Below are 19645 nucleotides of genomic sequence, written 5' to 3'. Positions count from 1 at the left end.
CTTGATTCCAAGCAAATTGCCCAAAAGGGCCGTGCCAAAACAAGTCATGCCCAGGGCTTTCAGGGAGGAGTGATCAAAAGCTAGACCAAAATTAACTCTATAGCTCCCTTATAAAGCAGCACCAAAATTCCCAGGGAAAAAATGGGACTGTTGCTGTCACGCGTCGCAAGCAATAAAGGCACAGAGGCCAAAGCAGAAACATGAATTTGCACAGATGTTAACAGATATTTGAACTATGTTAAATTAGGCCTGGATGCCATTTTTTAAAAATATAATATTCTAGGAAATGGATACTAGATTTTGCGATGGGACATTGATCTAGGGAACTAGACTGATTGCCGCATGTAGAGTTGGGAAGGAATTTTTCCCCTAATATGGAACAATTAGCATCTGACTCATGCTTTTTTCCTCCTTTCGCTTAATCAATATATTAGGCTATAGGTTGAATTCGATGGACTTATGTCCACTTTCAACCTTAAATACTATATAACCCTTTTTTTCTGAAAACAGCAATGTCAGTATGTTGTCTCTATGAGCTAAGGGTAGTGTGAAGGAATCAAACTATTCTCTGCTATAGCTAATTGTTTTTTAAGGGTGAATTGGAGGTTTTTGAGGGTAGACCACCACAGTCGAACATTCATGATATATCCTATTAATCTTTCACAAGTGTCTACATCTGGACACCCTCTTTAATAAACAAAATAAAACTTTCTTCAAACTCTGCTGAATGAAACTCTAACTGCTATAAATTATAGCTGTATTGATTCAGTACTGATACAGACCATAAATACATAGCAAGACTGCCTTTTTTCTCTGAATTTTGATTAACCTTTGTATTAATAGATATATTCATTGCATAAATATATTTCTACTTTCTCTGTAGCAGGGTAAATTACCTACAAGGACATGGAGATACACTTCTGAAAATCAGTGCAAGGAAAACTTCTGTAGTGTCCATGGCAACTGATAATAATATTCGTGAATATATATACTGTATTTTCATGACATTTAAAAAGAATTGAAAGCAACTAACTTTCCATTAGGCTAAGTGCACACGTTTCAGAATTGCCGCGGAAATTTCCTTGGCAATTCTGCATCCCTGCCGCTGGTATATCGCACGCAGAATTGGCATGAGTATTCCCGCTAAACACTAGCGTTTTCCAAGCGTAATTAGCTTGTAGAATGCTAGCGTTTTCCAAGCAATCTGTAGTATCGCTTGGAAAACTGATTGACAGGTTGGTCACACTTGTCAAGCATAGTGTTTGACAAGTGTGACCAACTTTTTACTATTGATGCTGCCTATACAGCATCAATAGTAAAAAGATATAAGGTTAAAAATAATAATAATAAAAAAAATGTAAAAAATTGCGATATTCTTACCTTCTGGCGACCCCCGCATCCTTCCCGCTCCTCGCGATGCTCCCATTCTCAGCGATGCCTCGTGGCAATGACCCCAGATGATGTAGTGGTCTCGCGAGACCGCTACGACATCACAGGTCATTTTCGCAAGGCATTACTGGGAACGGGAGCATCGCGAGGAACTGGAAGGCTGCGGGTGATGCCGGAAGATGAGAATATCACGATTTTTTATTTTAATTCTTTTTTTAACAATTATATGGTTCCCAGGGCCTGGAGGAGAGTCTCCTCTCCTCCACCCTGGGTACCAACCGCACATGATCCGCTTACTTCCAACATGGTGGGCATAGCCACATGTGGAAAGTAAGCGGATCAATGCATTCCTATGTGTGCGGAATCCCCACGATTCTGCACAAAGAATGAACATGCTGCGTTTTTTTCCAGAATGCAAGAAAAAATGCAGCATGTGCACAAAAAATGCGGAATGCATTAAAAATGATGTTTCCGGCCGGCCCTGCGATCACCAATGATATGTGCCCTCTGTAAAAACCACGGGAGGGATTACCACTATATGGGACTACAGATACCGACAGGCAATGGGGCCGTGTCACGTGTCCATGATTTCCTTTTGGTATAGGATCATGTGACATAAGGACACAACGTGGTGATTGGCCCTTTGTGGTTTATAAGGAGCATTCTGGGAGTATGATGCCACTTCCCCTGACGAAGGCACGCCGCCGAAACGCGCGTAGGGGCTGTGGCACCATCTCCTGGACATCAGCAGAAATTAACACCTCCATGTGAGTATACTGGCATATACTACCGTTATTATCATGAATATTATTGAGTAAGAGCATTTTGATGTGCCAATTTGGCCGTTAGTTCACCCTTAGGATTGTTCTTGAAATTTACTAGATAGATGTGTGCTAGGGGTACGTACACATGGTTATATGGACTATCAGTAACTAGTAATGCTGTTTGTGTAGGAGGGGTGCCACATATATTTACTTGGCTCACATTTTTGAGCACTTTGTTGGCTACCAGATTTTTTAATATTTATGCTTGTTTATGGTCTTCAGTATATACCTTGTTTTTATATCTGTTTCAAATAAAGAATTTGTTCTTAATACGCATTTTTTCTATATGGTTTTCTCTATATATCTAGCGTAGAACATGTGCAAACTATGTTTAACTATGTGGACGCAATATTAATATTTAGCGTCTGTTAGATTTGGGGGTATGTATTAGGCTCTTTGATTCATTTTTTGCTGTGTATTTTCACAGAACCAAATACCCTCTGCACTCATGGATTTTAAAGCCAGGGATAGTGTCTGGCTGACACAAATAGCCAAAGTGTTCGGTGAGTCAAATTGCACGGGGTCAGGAGAGAGCAATGAGTTGAGCACACTACAATTGAAAATAGAAAGGTTAATGCACAAAAGGACCAAAATTTGGTGGAACCGGGCGTTCCTTGAAAATTACATCAAAAAGAAATTTATTCCACGTGGTCTCCGGATCCAAATCTTCCCTTCATTTCCAATAGAAGATGAAGGTTTCATTTCTAAATGGGAGGAGGTATGTAGCAAAGGATCCTACCAACTCATGGAGCTACTAATTGAATTGTATAAGAACTCAATCACTGCCATTGAAGGCGAGATCGATGAACTTTATACAATATTAAAAAGAGATGGTACACCAGAGGTAATTGCTTCGTTTAACACACTAATGACCAAAAAATCCGAAGAATGGGAGGAACAGATTAAGCTAACACAAGGGAAAAAATTGACACGTGACTCCATGGATTATCAGCAGAACCAGGTGTATAGGTGGAGAAGACGAAATATGAGGACACGAAATAAGAGATCAGAATCCATGTCCTCAGCATCCTCAATGGGGGAATCATCTGATAATTCTCAATACTCACATGGTAAAATGAAGACTCGATTCGGTAACAACAAGCGGAAAGCAGATCACAAGCTCCCAAATATTAAGAGAGGAGCATATGATTCAAAGAATACACCAAAGGTGATTAATTTATCTGAACATTCTTTCTCCAAGGTTGAGATTGAGCTTTTGTCTAAAGGTTTAACCTTCTCACCCAGCAGTAGGTTTGACACCTTCACGGCCGTCAAAGATCTTCACATATTCGCCAGATCACTTGTTTTTAAAAAATGGTTCCACAATGAGGAGATGAGACGTATGTTCCCTATGCCTGAAGAACAAGAAGCACTACAAATCCTGGAGGGTCTTAGTCGAGAACACGATCTACCACCCCTAGGTATTGTACCCTCCATAATTAAACAAAAATCTAAAAAGTTTCCTCCATTATCTATATGTCCTAATGTGGAAATTTTTGTTCAATTGGTGGCAAAGGACTTTGAGGAGATTTCCATGAGAATCCCCAAAGATAACCTGACTGTAAGTGAAAGGGCTGGCCTCAAACGTCTCAAAAAACTTGATGACGTAACATTTAAACCCGCCGATAAAGGGGGCAACATTGTGGTGTGGCCAAATAAGATGTACGAAATTGAAGCGTATCGCCAATTGAGAGAATCAGTCTGTTATAAAAAATTGACATTCAATCCCATGCTATCATACAGGGAAAAGTTGGGGAAGATATTCCAGACTGCATTGGATATGGATATCATCACCCAAGAAATACGCGAAGTTCTGTGGACCAAGGACCCGGTCACTCCTACAATGTATCTATTACCAAAGATACACAAAGACATCAAAAATCCACCAGGTAGGCCCATCATATCTGGGATTGGGAGTTTAACAGAAAACACGGGCAAATATATCGATTCCTTTTTAAAACCCTTGGTTGAAACAATCCCGTCATATTTACGTGACACATCTGATTTCCTGTGTAGAGTGGACTCCATACACATTGACGAGGACATGTTGCTCGTCACATGTGATGTGGAGTCCCTCTACACGAGTATCCGACATCATGACGGACTTCAGGCTGTTGAGTACTATCTTTCCATGACTATGCTTTCCAGAGATGAAATTGGATTCCTTATACAATTGTTGGATTTTTTGTTGACTCACAATTTTTTTATTTTTAATGGGTCCCTCTACCTGCAGCTCCAGGGAACAGCGATGGGGGCAGCATGCGCACCATCGTATGCTAATCTGTTCCTGGGGCTGTGGGAGAGGGACCTATTCTCCGCGGATCAATGTTCGTCGATGGACCGGGTCATTCTTTGGACCCGGTACATCGACGACATTTTTTTGATCTGGCGGGGTACACCAGCCACGTTAAAAGATTTTTTCTGTGATTTGAATTCAAATAATCGCAATATCAGACTGACATACAAGTACCATACTACCCAAATTGAATTCTTAGACGTTTTGGTTAAGAAGGATCACTCTGGTCTATTACAGACGGACGTTCACCGGAAAGATACTGCTGTGAATGCTATACTACATGCAGCCTCATCTCATCCTTTGCATACGGTCAAATCCATCCCTGTGAGTCAATTTTTAAGGATCCGACGTATTTGTTCTACAACCAATGATTTCGAAGTCCAGGCTACGGAAATGAAGAGGAGATTTTTGGAACGGGGATACAGTCGACGGTCTATTAAATATGCATACAATAGAGCGAGAAACTCTAACCGCCATGATCTGATGTACCCTAAACCACCAAAACCAAAGATGGAATCTGTAAGGATGGTGACAAGATACCATTCCCAATGGCAAAAAATGCATGAAATAATGCAAAAACATTGGCCGATCCTACTAGCTGATAGGACATTGCAACAATACTTACCCATGAGACCTATGATAACAGCAAGACGCTGTGACAACTTGCGGGATCACCTGGTGAAGAGCTACTATACACCGACGAACCAACCAAGGATATTTACAGGTAAGAGGCCCGCTAACATTTGGGGATGTGTACCTTGTGGGAAATGCATATCGTGTCCCAATATAGAGGAAACTAGAGAATTCCTATCATCTGATGGCAGAAAATTTACGATTACCCATGCCATCAATTGCATGACACAAACGGTAGTGTATCATGCAACATGTCCATGCTCACTTATATATATAGGTCTAACAACAAGGGCCTTAAAGGTAAGGGTACGTGAGCATGTTCGTGAGATCATGGCAGCTACGAAAGAGGATGATACGGATAAATTGAAGACGCTACCAAGACACTTTAAAAAGCACCATTCCTGTGATCCATCTGGTCTGAGGGTCAAAGGTATTGACCACATCCGTCCTAACCTCCGAGGAGGTAATTTGAGTCGGAATCTAGCACAGAAAGAGGCGAAGTGGATTTGGACACTTCGCACTCTACAACCAGATGGACTCAATGAGACATTAAGCTTTGCCCCCTTCATTTGAAAAAATAACTTGACAGTCTGCTCCTCCTGTCTAGGATCCTGACACCGTGCAATGTTATGGTTTTTCTTCTTGGCATCATTGCCTTTTAAAATTTTTTTTGTTTTTTGTATGTATGATTTTAATTGTGTGTATTCTGGTATTAATATATACTTTTTCTCCCATGCTCCTTAGTGTATTACTATGAAGGACTGTTGTGGCTGTGTATCACCGTGCAATACCCACCGGTTTGTCTCTCTCGGCTTCCTTGCTTGGCTTCGGATGTGCGCCGTTCCATGATGATGGAGTGCCCCTGTGGAAAACGGACATAATAATATTTATGATCTTTCAGTAAAGATATCAATATGGACGAATCACTTATGGACTAAATGGAATTTGTGACTTAAACATGAATTATTGTCTGGCCCACAGTGCCGTCCATTCTTGTGAGGTGTTATACTCCAATATGACCTTTTTGGAATGGTATCTGTGTGAAGGTCTTTAGGGATACGCCACAGTTGTAACTGTGGGGTAGAAATTGGGAATCATGGGGGTTTTTCTCTTCACTAGCACTGATGGCACTTTATCACATTTTTATTGTGATGTCACGGTTTTATACATTTTTCGGTATTGATATGACCGTCCTCTTTTTTTTTTTTTTTTCATTCATAAAATTATATTACACTTTATGTACTGTACTGCACATGTTTGATTGCGCAGATTTTGGTTTGATACATATGTGCAGATATGCACTTTCCTTTTATCTTTTTTCATATATACACTATTAGTGGTTAATTTAATTACACATGTATTGGATCTACTTCTGTGGACCCAATTTTATCTTTCTTGGTGTTACGCCTTTCATGTTTCCTTTTGTCTGTTCTGTGACTATTGATATTTATATGCATGTTATCCAGACTTTAATATGATCTATTTTTATATATTGCCTTATTGTGTGTATTGAGGTTTGTTTATGCATGTCCGGGATCTATAGGAGAGGGGACCTATCACATACCACATTTTTTGGGGTAGGTGGAAACGGAGGATGTCCCTGTCTCCACCTTTGAGAGATCTGTTATCCATCTATGGAATGTGTTGTTCGGGGCGCATGCGCCTTGGCGTCTCGGGGTGTGGCCGGTGATGGTGCGCGTCTTGTGTGGAGGATGGACTGGTGGGCGGGGTCTCCTTCCGTATGCGGCCGCACGGTCGGGGACCCTGTGCTCGCCATGTCGTTGTTCGCTATGGGCGCGCCTACCGTTTCCGGCCGGCCCTGCGATCACCAATGATATGTGCCCTCTGTAAAAACCACGGGAGGGATTACCACTATATGGGACTACAGATACCGACAGGCAATGGGGCCGTGTCACGTGTCCATGATTTCCTTTTGGTATAGGATCATGTGACATAAGGACACAACGTGGTGATTGGCCCTTTGTGGTTTATAAGGAGCATTCTGGGAGTATGATGCCACTTCCCCTGACGAAGGCACGCCGCCGAAACGCGCGTAGGGGCTGTGGCACCATCTCCTGGACATCAGCAGAAATTAACACCTCCATGTGAGTATACTGGCATATACTACCGTTATTATCATGAATATTATTGAGTAAGAGCATTTTGATGTGCCAATTTGGCCGTTAGTTCACCCTTAGGATTGTTCTTGAAATTTACTAGATAGATGTGTGCTAGGGGTACGTACACATGGTTATATGGACTATCAGTAACTAGTAATGCTGTTTGTGTAGGAGGGGTGCCACATATATTTACTTGGCTCACATTTTTGAGCACTTTGTTGGCTACCAGATTTTTTAATATTTATGCTTGTTTATGGTCTTCAGTATATACCTTGTTTTTATATCTGTTTCAAATAAAGAATTTGTTCTTAATACGCATTTTTTCTATATGGTTTTCTCTATATATCTAGCGTAGAACATGTGCAAACTATGTTTAACTATGTGGACGCAATATTAATATTTAGCGTCTGTTAGATTTGGGGGTATGTATTAGGCTCTTTGATTCATTTTTTGCTGTGTATTTTCACAGAACCAAATACCCTCTGCACTCATGGATTTTAAAGCCAGGGATAGTGTCTGACTGACACAAATAGCCAAAGTGTTCGGTGAGTCAAATTGCACGGGGTCAGGAGAGAGCAATGAGTTGAGCACACTACAATTGAAAATAGAAAGGTTAATGCACAAAAGGACCAAAATTTGGTGGAACCGGGCGTTCCTTGAAAATTACATCAAAAAGAAATTTATTCCACGTGGTCTCCGGATCCAAATCTTCCCTTCATTTCCAATAGAAGATGAAGGTTTCATTTCTAAATGGGAGGAGGTATGTAGCAAAGGATCCTACCAACTCATGGAGCTACTAATTGAATTGAATAAGAACTCAATCACTGCCATTGAAGGCGAGATCGATGAACTTTATACAATATTAAAAAGAGATGGTACACCAGAGGTAATTGCTTCGTTTAACACACTAATGACCAAAAAATCCGAAGAATGGGAGGAACAGATTAAGCTAACACAAGGGAAAAAATTGACACGTGACTCCATGGATTATCAGCAGAACCAGGTGTATAGGTGGAGAAGACGAAATATGAGGACACGAAATAAGAGATCAGAATCCATGTCCTCAGCATCCTCAATGGGGGAATCATCTGATAATTCTCAATACTCACATGGTAAAATGAAGACTCAATTCGGTAACAACAAGCGGAAAGCAGATCACAAGCTCCCAAATATTAAGAGAGGAGCATATGATTCAAAGAATACACCAAAGGTGATTAATTTATCTGAACATTCTTTCTCCAAGGTTGAGATTGAGCTTTTGTCTAAAGGTTTAACCTTCTCACCCAGCAGTAGGTTTGACACCTTCACGGCCGTCAAAGATCTTCACATATTCGCCAGATCACTTGTTTTTAAAAAATGGTTCCACAATGAGGAGATGAGACGTATGTTCCCTATGCCTGAAGAACAAGAAGCACTACAAATCCTGGAGGGTCTTAGTCGAGAACACGATCTACCACCCCTAGGTATTGTACCCTCCATAATTAAACAAAAATCTAAAAAGTTTCCTCCATTATCTATATGTCCTAATGTGGAAATTTTTGTTCAATTGGTGGCAAAGGACTTTGAGGAGATTTCCATGAGAATCCCCAAAGATAACCTGACTGTAAGTGAAAGGGCTGGCCTCAAACGTCTCAAAAAACTTGATGACGTAACATTTAAACCCGCCGATAAAGGGGGCAACATTGTGGTGTGGCCAAATAAGATGTACGAAATTGAAGCGTATCGCCAATTGAGAGAATCAGTCTGTTATAAAAAATATACATTCAATCCCATGCTATCATACAGGGAAAAATTGGGGAAGATACTCCAGACTGCATTGGATATGGATATCATCACCCAAGAAATACGCGAAGTTCTGTGGACCAAGGACCCGGTCACTCCTACAATGTATCTATTACCAAAGATACACAAAGACATCAAAAATCCACCAGGTAGGCCCATCATATCTGGGATTGGGAGTTTAACAGAAAACACGGGCAAATATATCGATTCCTTTTTAAAACCCTTGGTTGAAACAATCCCGTCATATTTACGTGACACATCTGATTTCCTGTGTAGAGTGGACTCCATACACATTGACGAGGACATGTTGCTCGTCACATGTGATGTGGAGTCCCTCTACACGAGTATCCGACATCATGACGGACTTCAGGCTGTTGAGTACTATCTTTCCATGACTATGCTTTCCAGAGATGAAATTGGATTCCTTATACAATTGTTGGATTTTTTGTTGACTCACAATTTTTTTATTTTTAATGGGTCCCTCTACCTGCAGCTCCAGGGAACAGCGATGGGGGCAGCATGCGCACCATCGTATGCTAATCTGTTCTTGGGGCTGTGGGAGAGGGACCTATTCTCCGCGGATCAATGTTCGTCGATGGACCGGGTCATTCTTTGGACCCGGTACATCAACGACATTTTTTTGATCTGGCGGGGTACACCAGCCACGTTAAAAGATTTTTTCTGTGATTTGAATTCAAATAATCGCAATATCAGACTGACATACAAGTACCATACTACCCAAATTGAATTCTTAGACGTTTTGGTTAAGAAGGATCACTCTGGTCTATTACAGACGGACGTTCACCGGAAAGATACTGCTGTGAATGCTATACTACATGCAGCCTCATCTCATCCTTTGCATACGGTCAAATCCATCCCTGTGAGTCAATTTTTAAGGATCCGACGTATTTGTTCTACAACCAATGATTTCGAAGTCCAGGCTACGGAAATGAAGAGGAGATTTTTGGAACGGGGATACAGTCGACGGTCTATTAAATATGCATACAATAGAGCGAGAAACTCTAACCGCCATGATCTGATGTACCCTAAACCACCAAAACCAAAGATGGAATCTGTAAGGATGGTGACAAGATACCATTCCCAATGGCAAAAAATGCATGAAATAATGCAAAAACATTGGCCGATCCTACTAGCTGATAGGACATTGCAACAATACTTACCCATGAGACCTATGATAACAGCAAGACGCTGTGACAACTTGCGGGATCACCTGGTGAAGAGCTACTATACACCGACGAACCAACCAAGGATATTTACAGGTAAGAGGCCCGCTAACATTTGGGGATGTGTACCTTGTGGGAAATGCATATCGTGTCCCAATATAGAGGAAACTAGAGAATTCCTATCATCCGATGGCAGAAAATTTACGATTACCCATGCCATCAATTGCATGACACAAACGGTAGTGTATCATGCAACATGTCCATGCTCACTTATATATATAGGTCTAACAACAAGGGCCTTAAAGGTAAGGGTACGTGAGCATGTTCGTGAGATCATGGCAGCTACGAAAGAGGATGATACGGATAAATTGAAGACGCTACCAAGACACTTTAAAAAGCACCATTCCTGTGATCCATCTGGTCTGAGGGTCAAAGGTATTGACCACATCCGTCCTAACCTCCGAGGAGGTAATTTGAGTCGGAATCTAGCACAGAAAGAGGCGAAGTGGATTTGGACACTTCGCACTCTACAACCAGATGGACTCAATGAGACATTAAGCTTTGCCCCCTTCATTTGAAAAAATAACTTGACAGTCTGCTCCTCCTGTCTAGGATCCTGACACCGTGCAATGTTATGGTTTTTCTTCTTGGCATCATTGCCTTTTAAAAATTTTTTTGTTTTTTGTATGTATGATTTTAATTGTGTGTATTCTGGTATTAATATATACTTTTTCTCCCATGCTCCTTAGTGTATTACTATGAAGGACTGTTGTGGCTGTGTATCACCGTGCAATACCCACCGGTTTGTCTCTCTCGGCTTCCTTGCTTGGCTTCGGATGTGCGCCGTTCCATGATGATGGAGTGCCCCTGTGGAAAACGGACATAATAATATTTATGATCTTTCAGTAAAGATATCAATATGGACGAATCACTTATGGACTAAATGGAATTTGTGACTTAAACATGAATTATTGTCTGGCCCACAGTGCCGTCCATTCTTGTGAGGTGTTATACTCCAATATGACCTTTTTGGAATGGTATCTGTGTGAAGGTCTTTAGGGATACGCCACAGTTGTAACTGTGGGGTAGAAATTGGGAATCATGGGGGTTTTTCTCTTCACTAGCACTGATGGCACTTTATCACATTTTTATTGTGATGTCACGGTTTTATACATTTTTCGGTATTGATATGACCGTCCTCTTTTTTTTTTTTTTTCATTCATAAAATTATATTACACTTTATGTACTGTACTGCACATGTTTGATTGCGCAGATTTTGGTTTGATACATATGTGCAGATATGCACTTTCCTTTTATCTTTTTTCGTATATACACTATTAGTGGTTAATTTAATTACACATGTATTGGATCTACTTCTGTGGACCCAATTTTATCTTTTTTGGTGTTACGCCTTTCATGTTTCCTTTTGTCTGTTCTGTGACTATTGATATTTATATGTATGTTATCCAGACTTTAATATGATCTATTTTTATATATTGCCTTATTGTGTGTATTGAGGTTTGTTTATGCATGTCCGGGATCTATAGGAGAGGGGACCTATCACATACCACATTTTTTTGGGTAGGTGGAAACGGAGGATGTCCCTGTCTCCACCTTTGAGAGATCTGTTATCCATCTATGGAATGTGTTGTTCGGGGCGCATGCGCCTTGGCGTCTCGGGGTGTGGCCGGTGATGGTGCGCGTCTTGTGTGGAGGATGGACTGGTGGGCGGGGTCTCCTTCCGTATGCGGCCGCACGGTCGGGGACCCTGTGCTCGCCATGTCGTTGTTCGCTATGGGCGCGCCTACCGTTTCCGGCCGGCCCTGCGATCACCAATGATATGTGCCCTCTGTAAAAACCACAGGAGGGATTACCACTATATGGGACTACAGATACCGACAGGCAATGGGGCCGTGTCACGTGTCCATGATTTCCTTTTGGTATAGGATCATGTGACATAAGGACACAACGTGGTGATTGGCCCTTTGTGGTTTATAAGGAGCATTCTGGGAGTATGATGCCACTTCCCCTGACGAAGGCACGCCGCCGAAACGCGCGTAGGGGCTGTGGCACCATCTCCTGGACATCAGCAGAAATTAACACCTCCATGTGAGTATACTGGCATATACTACCGTTATTATCATGAATATTATTGAGTAAGAGCATTTTGATGTGCCAATTTGGCCGTTAGTTCACCCTTAGGATTGTTCTTGAAATTTACTAGATAGATGTGTGCTAGGGGTACGTACACATGGTTATATGGACTATCAGTAACTAGTAATGCTGTTTGTGTAGGAGGGGTGCCACATATATTTACTTGGCTCACATTTTTGAGCACTTTGTTGGCTACCAGATTTTTTAATATTTATGCTTGTTTATGGTCTTCAGTATATACCTTGTTTTTATATCTGTTTCAAATAAAGAATTTGTTCTTAATACGCATTTTTTCTATATGGTTTTCTCTATATATCTAGCGTAGAACATGTGCAAACTATGTTTAACTATGTGGACGCAATATTAATATTTAGCGTCTGTTAGATTTGGGGGTATGTATTAGGCTCTTTGATTAAAAATGATGGGATGCTTATGTAAGCTTTTTTTAGCGGAAAATGGCTGAAAAAACGCTAAAGAAAAAAACAAATCCTGAACGTGTGCACATAGCCTTAATGTTTATTAATGTACCAAATAGTGCATCATGTAGTTTGGACACTTTGGAAAAGTGCTTATCAATCAAGAACATTTATTTTGTACTGTACAGTGAAATGATTTATTCACTGCATGCATTGTAGTTTTTAGTGCTATATTATAATGCCTTCCTACTTCCAATTTGTCAGAGGTATCATAAGAAGTCTAAGAAAATGAATGTTAAAAGGGCTTCTAACAGTAGCATTTGTACTGCCCAGTTTTTTCTGTAGTTCCCTCCAAGTTTATACATACATGCAAGCTAGATACTCAAAATATTATATATCCTGTATGTGTATATATATATATATATATATATATATATATACTATATATATATATATAGTATATATATATATATATATATATATATATATATAATGTGCAAAAAATAAAGTGAATATTTAAACAACACAATGTAATGCCAAGTCAATCACTCTTCTGTGAAATAAACCTGTCCAGATTTGAAGCAACACTGATTGTGAATCAATTTCTCCTGCTGTTGTGCAAGTGGAACAGACAACAGGTAGAAATGATAGGCAATTAGCAAGACAGACCCTATAAAGGAGTGGTTCTGCAGTGGGTGATCACAGACCATTTCTCAGTTCTCATCCTTTTTGGCTACTTTTCCATTTTGTCATTACTCTCACCCCTATAGGTACTGTATAGTAGCATGAGGCAGTGTCTACAACCCACAGAGGTTGCTAAGGTAATGCAGCTCATCCAGGATGGCACATCAATGCGAGCTGTAGGAAGAAGGGAAGTTGTGCCTGTCAGCACAATGTCCAGAGCATAAAGTAGATATCAGGAGACAGATTACTACATCAGAAGACGTGGAGGGGGTCGTAAGAGGACAAATACCCAGCATCAGGACTTCTACATCCTCCTTTGAGCAAGGAGGGACATAGTCAGAGCCATGCAAAATGACCTCCAGAAGGCCACTGACATCCATGTTTCTACTCAAACTGTTAGAAACAGACTCCATGAAGGTGGAATGAGAGCCCAATGTCCACAAGTGGGTGCTGTGTTTACAGCGCAACACCGTGCAGGGCAATTGGCATTTGCCAGAGAACAGCAAGATTGGCAGATCCAACATTGGTGCCCTCTGCTCTTCACAAATGAGAAACTATCCCCAACTTAAGGACTAAAATATAAATACCGGACCACAGAAAATTCAGATAAAAATACCTTTATTTATACATATGGCAGAGATAGTATTAATACAAATTTAAAAGCAAGTGCCTGTGCACAGGTAAAACACATTACAAGCACACTTACATGACACTCTGGTTCCATTTCCTCATATTCTGCCCATGCTTTGTGTCCGGTGCTGTGCACGTGCGCTTCCTGTGGCCTCGTTCCTGGCTGCCTGCATCCTTTTACCTTGGTAACACCGAGTACTCTGACCCCGTGCGTCCGGTCATGGTGCGGGAGCTCAGAATTCTGGGTCCTCCTGGTGGCGCATGTGCCGCACGAGCTCCGGACGCCATTATCAGCATCACACATTTACACTATAAAAACTACTTGATTTTACACAGTTAACAAAGGAAGTAATTCCGAAATGCGCGTCGGGAAGTGCGCTGTGTCAGGTCTGTGATGTGACTTCAAGGTACATACCATAGATATTGATCCCATCTGATCGCTCTGGATTTTCTATTTGCACTATAGCCTCTTTACATTGCACTTGGTCACTTTTTTGCTCTCACATTGTGTGACTTCCTGTTACACCTTGCACCTCGCTGATTAAGGATTTATCCCAATTCACACATTGGTTTTTATCACACATTTTTAATTTTTTTAGAATAATTCTCTTGGTATCTTGCATCTAATCTATACAATATTTATTCTACATCTTCTACCTTTTGGTCTATCATAAGTACACATTGTTGTAGAATTATTAATTCTTTTACCTGATTTTTACCTGTGCACAGGCATTTGCTTTTAAATTTGTATTAATACTATATTTGCCATATGTATAAATAAAGGTATTTTTTATTTATATTTTAGTCCTTAAGTTGGGGATAGTTCATCTTTTGACTTCAATAGAGTGGTTTCCACTTTTTTCTTGAAGTACACCTCGCAATATTAATAATAGAAACATATTTTATCTTTCAGTATTCAAGATTTTTGGGATCCTCAGGTATATTTCTATTGTATTTATTGGTCTTCACAGATGAGAGCAGGTTCACACTGAGCAGATATGACAGATCTGGCAGAGTCTGGAGACGCCATGGAGAACGTTCTGCTGCCTGCAACATCCTCCAGTATGACTGGTTTGGCAGTGTTCAGTAATGTCGTGGGGAGGCATGTCTTTGAAAGGCTGCACATCCCTCCATGTGCTAGCCATAGGTGCCCTGACAACCATTAGGTAGAGAACCTCAAAAGTGAAAATTAAGGTATCCAGCTCCGGAATTAAAATTAAAGGGCTTTATTGAACAATTTTAAAAATAAGCTGCTTGACAAGCCGGTACATACCGGAAGAAGAAATGCTTTTGAACAACTGGACGCGTTTCAAACACGTGTAGTGTTCTTAGTCCTCAGTTAAGAAACTGAGGACTAAGAGAATGGAAGGAGCAACTGGAATGGGTGGGGCCTGAAAGAAAACCTTACATGCAGCTGCGGCAGCCTAGGCCACATTGGATGTAGGTGGCGGCAGGAGGAAGTAAGAACCCGGCCCACCAGACAGTGGTAAGAAATAGCAGAGCACCCCATTTACCAGCGCCCGGAGAATTCTTCAGCACAGAGTCGGCAGCCGGCAGAGTCCATATCGTCCCACAGGCCAGAGACATCACAAGCGGAGCAGTCCTCTTTACGTTCACTGGACCTGGAACACCTTGTGGAGCCAGCGTTTCGATGCCAGGAGGAGGAACCACATCTCCTGGAACTAAAGTTGTTAACTCAGCGGGGACCAGAAACATCGACCGCCTCAGAGGAGCCCACGCCGGAAATAATGACCCAAACGGTACTTTGTCATTGGGAGCCGGAGTGCACAGCAGCGTCCACGGAGAGGTTCTTCATTCACAGGACGGGCGTGGCAGGACCACCAAGATCAACAGCGGTGAGTCAGACATGGCCTTTGACCCTGAAAGGCTGTTCAGCACAGCGGCCTGCTACTTCACTTTGGTCCCCTGTCCCTGTGACCGAGCCTCCTGATTCCTCCTGTGGCCGTCGTGAATGGGAAGACAACACCAACGATAAAGTATACGTTAACGCTGCCTCTGTGAAGTTTGGAAGGCCCCTGCATGAGGGGGATTGGGTCTCTGTTGTGAATTCTGTGGCTGAGTTCACTTCTGTGGTCACAAGTGGTATTGCAGTCTCTGGGCTTCCTCCCTCAGGTGTTTTGGTGAGCTCGTTGGCTGCCTTGCTATTTAGCTCCACCTGAGTCTGTCTTCCTTGCTCCTTGTCAATGTTCCAGTGTTGGATCTGAGCTACTGCATCTTTCCTTGGGCCTGCTGCTCTGCTAGATAAGTGCTTCTAGTTTGTTTTCTGTTTTTTTCTGTCCAGCTTGCTATTGTCTTTTGCTGGAAGCTCTGAGAAGCAGAGGGGTGCACCGCCGTGCTGTTAGTTCGGCACGGTGGGTCTTTTTGCCCCTTTGCGTGGTTTTCGTTTTAGGGTTTTTTGTAGACTGCATAGTTCTCTTTGCTATCCTCGCTCTGTCTAGAATATCGGGCCTCACTTTGCTGAATCTATTTCATTCCTACGTTTGTCTTTTCATCTTGCTAACAGTCATTATATGTGGGGGGCTGCCTATTCCTTTGGGGTATTTCTCTGAGGTAAGTCAGGCTTGTATTTCTATCTTCAGGCTAGTCAGCTCCTCAGGCAGTGCCGAGTTGCATAGGTAGTTGTTAGGCGCAATCCACTGCTGCTTATAGTTGTGTGAGGATAGATCAGGTACTGCAGTCTACAGAGATTCCACGTCTCAGAGCTCGTCCTATTGTTTTTGGTTATTGCCAGATCTCTGTATGTGCGCTGATTACTGCACGCTGTGTTGCCTGATTGCCAGCCTCAACAGTACAAGGAGCCACACCAATGATTCCCAATAGAGGGAAAAAAGAAATCCTGACATCATTTTTTTTTCTTAGCTCTGTCTTCAGTCTTTTTTTTCCCCTAGACATTAGAGTGCTTCAGGACACAGCTGTGGACATGGATATTCAGGCTCTGTGCTCCTCAATGGATAATCTCGTTGTAAATGTACAAAAGATTCAAGATACTATTGATCAGAAATCGATGCTAGAACCAAGAATTCCGATTCCTGATTTGTTTTTTGGTGACAGAACTAAGTTCCTGAGCTTCAGAAATAATTGTAAGCTATTTTTGGCCTTGAAACCTCATTCTTCTGGTAATCCTATTCAACAGGTTTTGATTATTATTTCTTTTTTGCGCGGCGACCCACAGGACTGGGCGTTTTTCTCTTGCACCAGGAGATTCTGCATTGAGTAATTTTTCCTGGCGCTCGGATTGCTTTACGATGAGCCTAATTCAGTGGATCAGGCTGAGAAAAATCTGCTGGCTTTATGCCAGGGTCAGGATGATGTAGAAGTATATTGTCAGAAATTTAGGAAATGGTCAGTACTCACTCTGTGGAATGAATCTGCACTAGCGGCTTTGTTCAGAAAGGGTCTCTCTGAAGCTCTTAAGGATGTAATGGTGGGATTTCCTATGCCTGCTGGTTTGAATGAGTCTATGTCCTTGGCCATTCAGATCGGTCGTCGCTTGCGCGAGCGTAAATCTGTGCACCATCTGGCGGTACTGCCTGAGAGTAAACCTGAGCCTATGCAGTGCGACAGGACTATGACTAAAGTAGAACGGCAAGAACACAGACGTCTGAACAGACTGTGTTTCTATTGTGGTGATTCTACTCATGCTATTTCTAATTGTCCTAAACGCACTAGGCGGTTCGATAGCTCTGCCGTTATTGGTACTGTACAGTCCAAATTCCTTTTGTCCATTACCTTAATGTGCTCTTTGTCATCGTATTCTGTCATGGCGTTTGTGGATTCAGGCGCTGCCCTGAATCTGATGGATTTGGATTATGCTAAACGTTGTGGATTTTTCTTGGAGCCTTTGCGGTGTCCTATTCCGTTGAGAGGAATTGATGCTACACCTTTGGCCAAGAATAAGCCTCAGTACTGGGCCCAGCTGACCATGTGCATGGCTCCTGCACATCAGGAAGTTATTCGCTTTCTGGTACTGCATAATTTGCATGATGTGGTCGTGTTGGGGTTGCCATGGCTACAAACCCATAATCCAGTATTGGATTGGAACTCTATGTCGGTAACCAGCTGGGGTTGTCAGGGAGTACATGGTGATGTTCCATTTTTGTCTATTTCGTCATCCATTCCTTCTGACATCCCAGAGTTCTTGTCGGACTTTCAGGATGTATTTGAAGAGTCCAAGTCTGATGCCCTACCTCCGCATAGGAATTGTGATTGTGCTATCGATTTGATTCCTGGTAGTAAATTCCCTAAGGGTCGTTTATTTAATTTGTCCGTACCTGAACACACCGCTATGCGCAGTTATGTGAAGGAGTCCCTGGAGAAGGGACATATTCGCCCATCGTCGTCACCATTGGGAGCAGGGTTCTTTTTTGTAGCCAAGAAGGATGGTTCGCTAAGACCGTGTATTGATTACCGCCTTCTTAATAAGATCACTGTTAAGTTTCAGTATCCCTTGCCATTGATTTCTGACTTGTTTGCTCGGATTAAGGGGGCTAGTTGGTTTACTAAGATTGATCTTCGTGGTGCGTATAATCTGGTGAGAATCAGGCAGGGAGATGAATGGAAAACGGCATTTAATACGCCCGAGGGTCATTTTGAGTATCTGGTGATGCCGTTCGGACTTGCCAATGCTCCATCTGTTTTTCAGTCTTTTATGCATGACATTTTCCGTGAGTATCTGGATAAATTCTTGATTGTTTACTTGGATGACATTTTGATCTTCTCAGATGATTGGGAGTCTCATGTGAAGCAAGTCAGAATGGTTTTCCAGGTACTGCGTGCTAATTCCTTGTTCGTGAAGGGATCAAAGTGTCTCTTCGGTGTGCAGAAAGTTTCATTTTTGGGGTTCATCTTTTCCCCTTCTACTATCGAGATGGATCCGGTTAAGGTTCAGGCCATCCAGGATTGGACTCCGCCGACATCTCTAAAAAGTCTGCAGAAATTCCTGGGCTTTGCTAATTTTTATCGTCGCTTCATCTGTAATTTTTCTAGCATTGCCAGACCATTGACCGATTTGACCAAGAAGGGTGCTGATTTGGTTAATTGGTCTTCTGCTGCCGTGGAAGCTTTTCAGGAGTTGAAGCGTCGTTTTTGCTGTGCCCCTGTGTTGTGTCAACCTGATGTTTCTCTTCCGTTCCAGGTCGAGGTTGATGCTTCTGAGATTGGTGCAGGGGCGGTTTTGTCACAGAGAGGTTCTGGTTGCTCAGTGTTCAAACCATGTGCTTTCTTTTCCAGGAAATTTTCTGCTGCTGAGCGTAATTATGATGTGGGCAACCGAGAGTTGCTGGCCATGAAGTGGGCATTCGAGGAGTGGCGTCATTGGCTTGAGGGTGCTAAGCATCGCGTGGTGGTATTGACTGATCATAAGAACTTGACTTATCTCGAGTCTGCCAAGCGCTTGAATCCTAGACAGGCCCGTTGGTCGTTATTTTTTGCTCGTTTTGATTTTGTGATTTCATACCTTCCGGGCTCTAAAAATGTGAAGGCGGATGCTCTGTCTAGGAGTTTTGTGCCCGAC

General features: G+C 42.0%; 1 protein-coding gene across 1 annotated transcript in view; it reads right to left on the bottom strand.

The window, feature by feature from the left end:
• Positions 1–19645, bottom strand: part of LOC138674586 (uncharacterized) — a 434601-nt gene that overhangs the window by 164369 nt on the left and 250587 nt on the right. Inside the window, exon 3 of the mRNA XM_069762404.1 lies at positions 11029–11095. Coding sequence (XP_069618505.1) covers positions 11029–11095 — 67 coding nt within the window. The remainder of the gene's footprint in view (positions 1–11028; positions 11096–19645) is intronic.

This window comes from Ranitomeya imitator, chromosome 4 (genome assembly GCF_032444005.1).
Source record: "Ranitomeya imitator isolate aRanImi1 chromosome 4, aRanImi1.pri, whole genome shotgun sequence".
NCBI lineage: Eukaryota > Metazoa > Chordata > Amphibia > Anura > Dendrobatidae > Ranitomeya > Ranitomeya imitator.
Note: the sequence above shows the minus strand (reverse complement) of the source record. Positions and strands in the feature narration are given on the sequence as shown.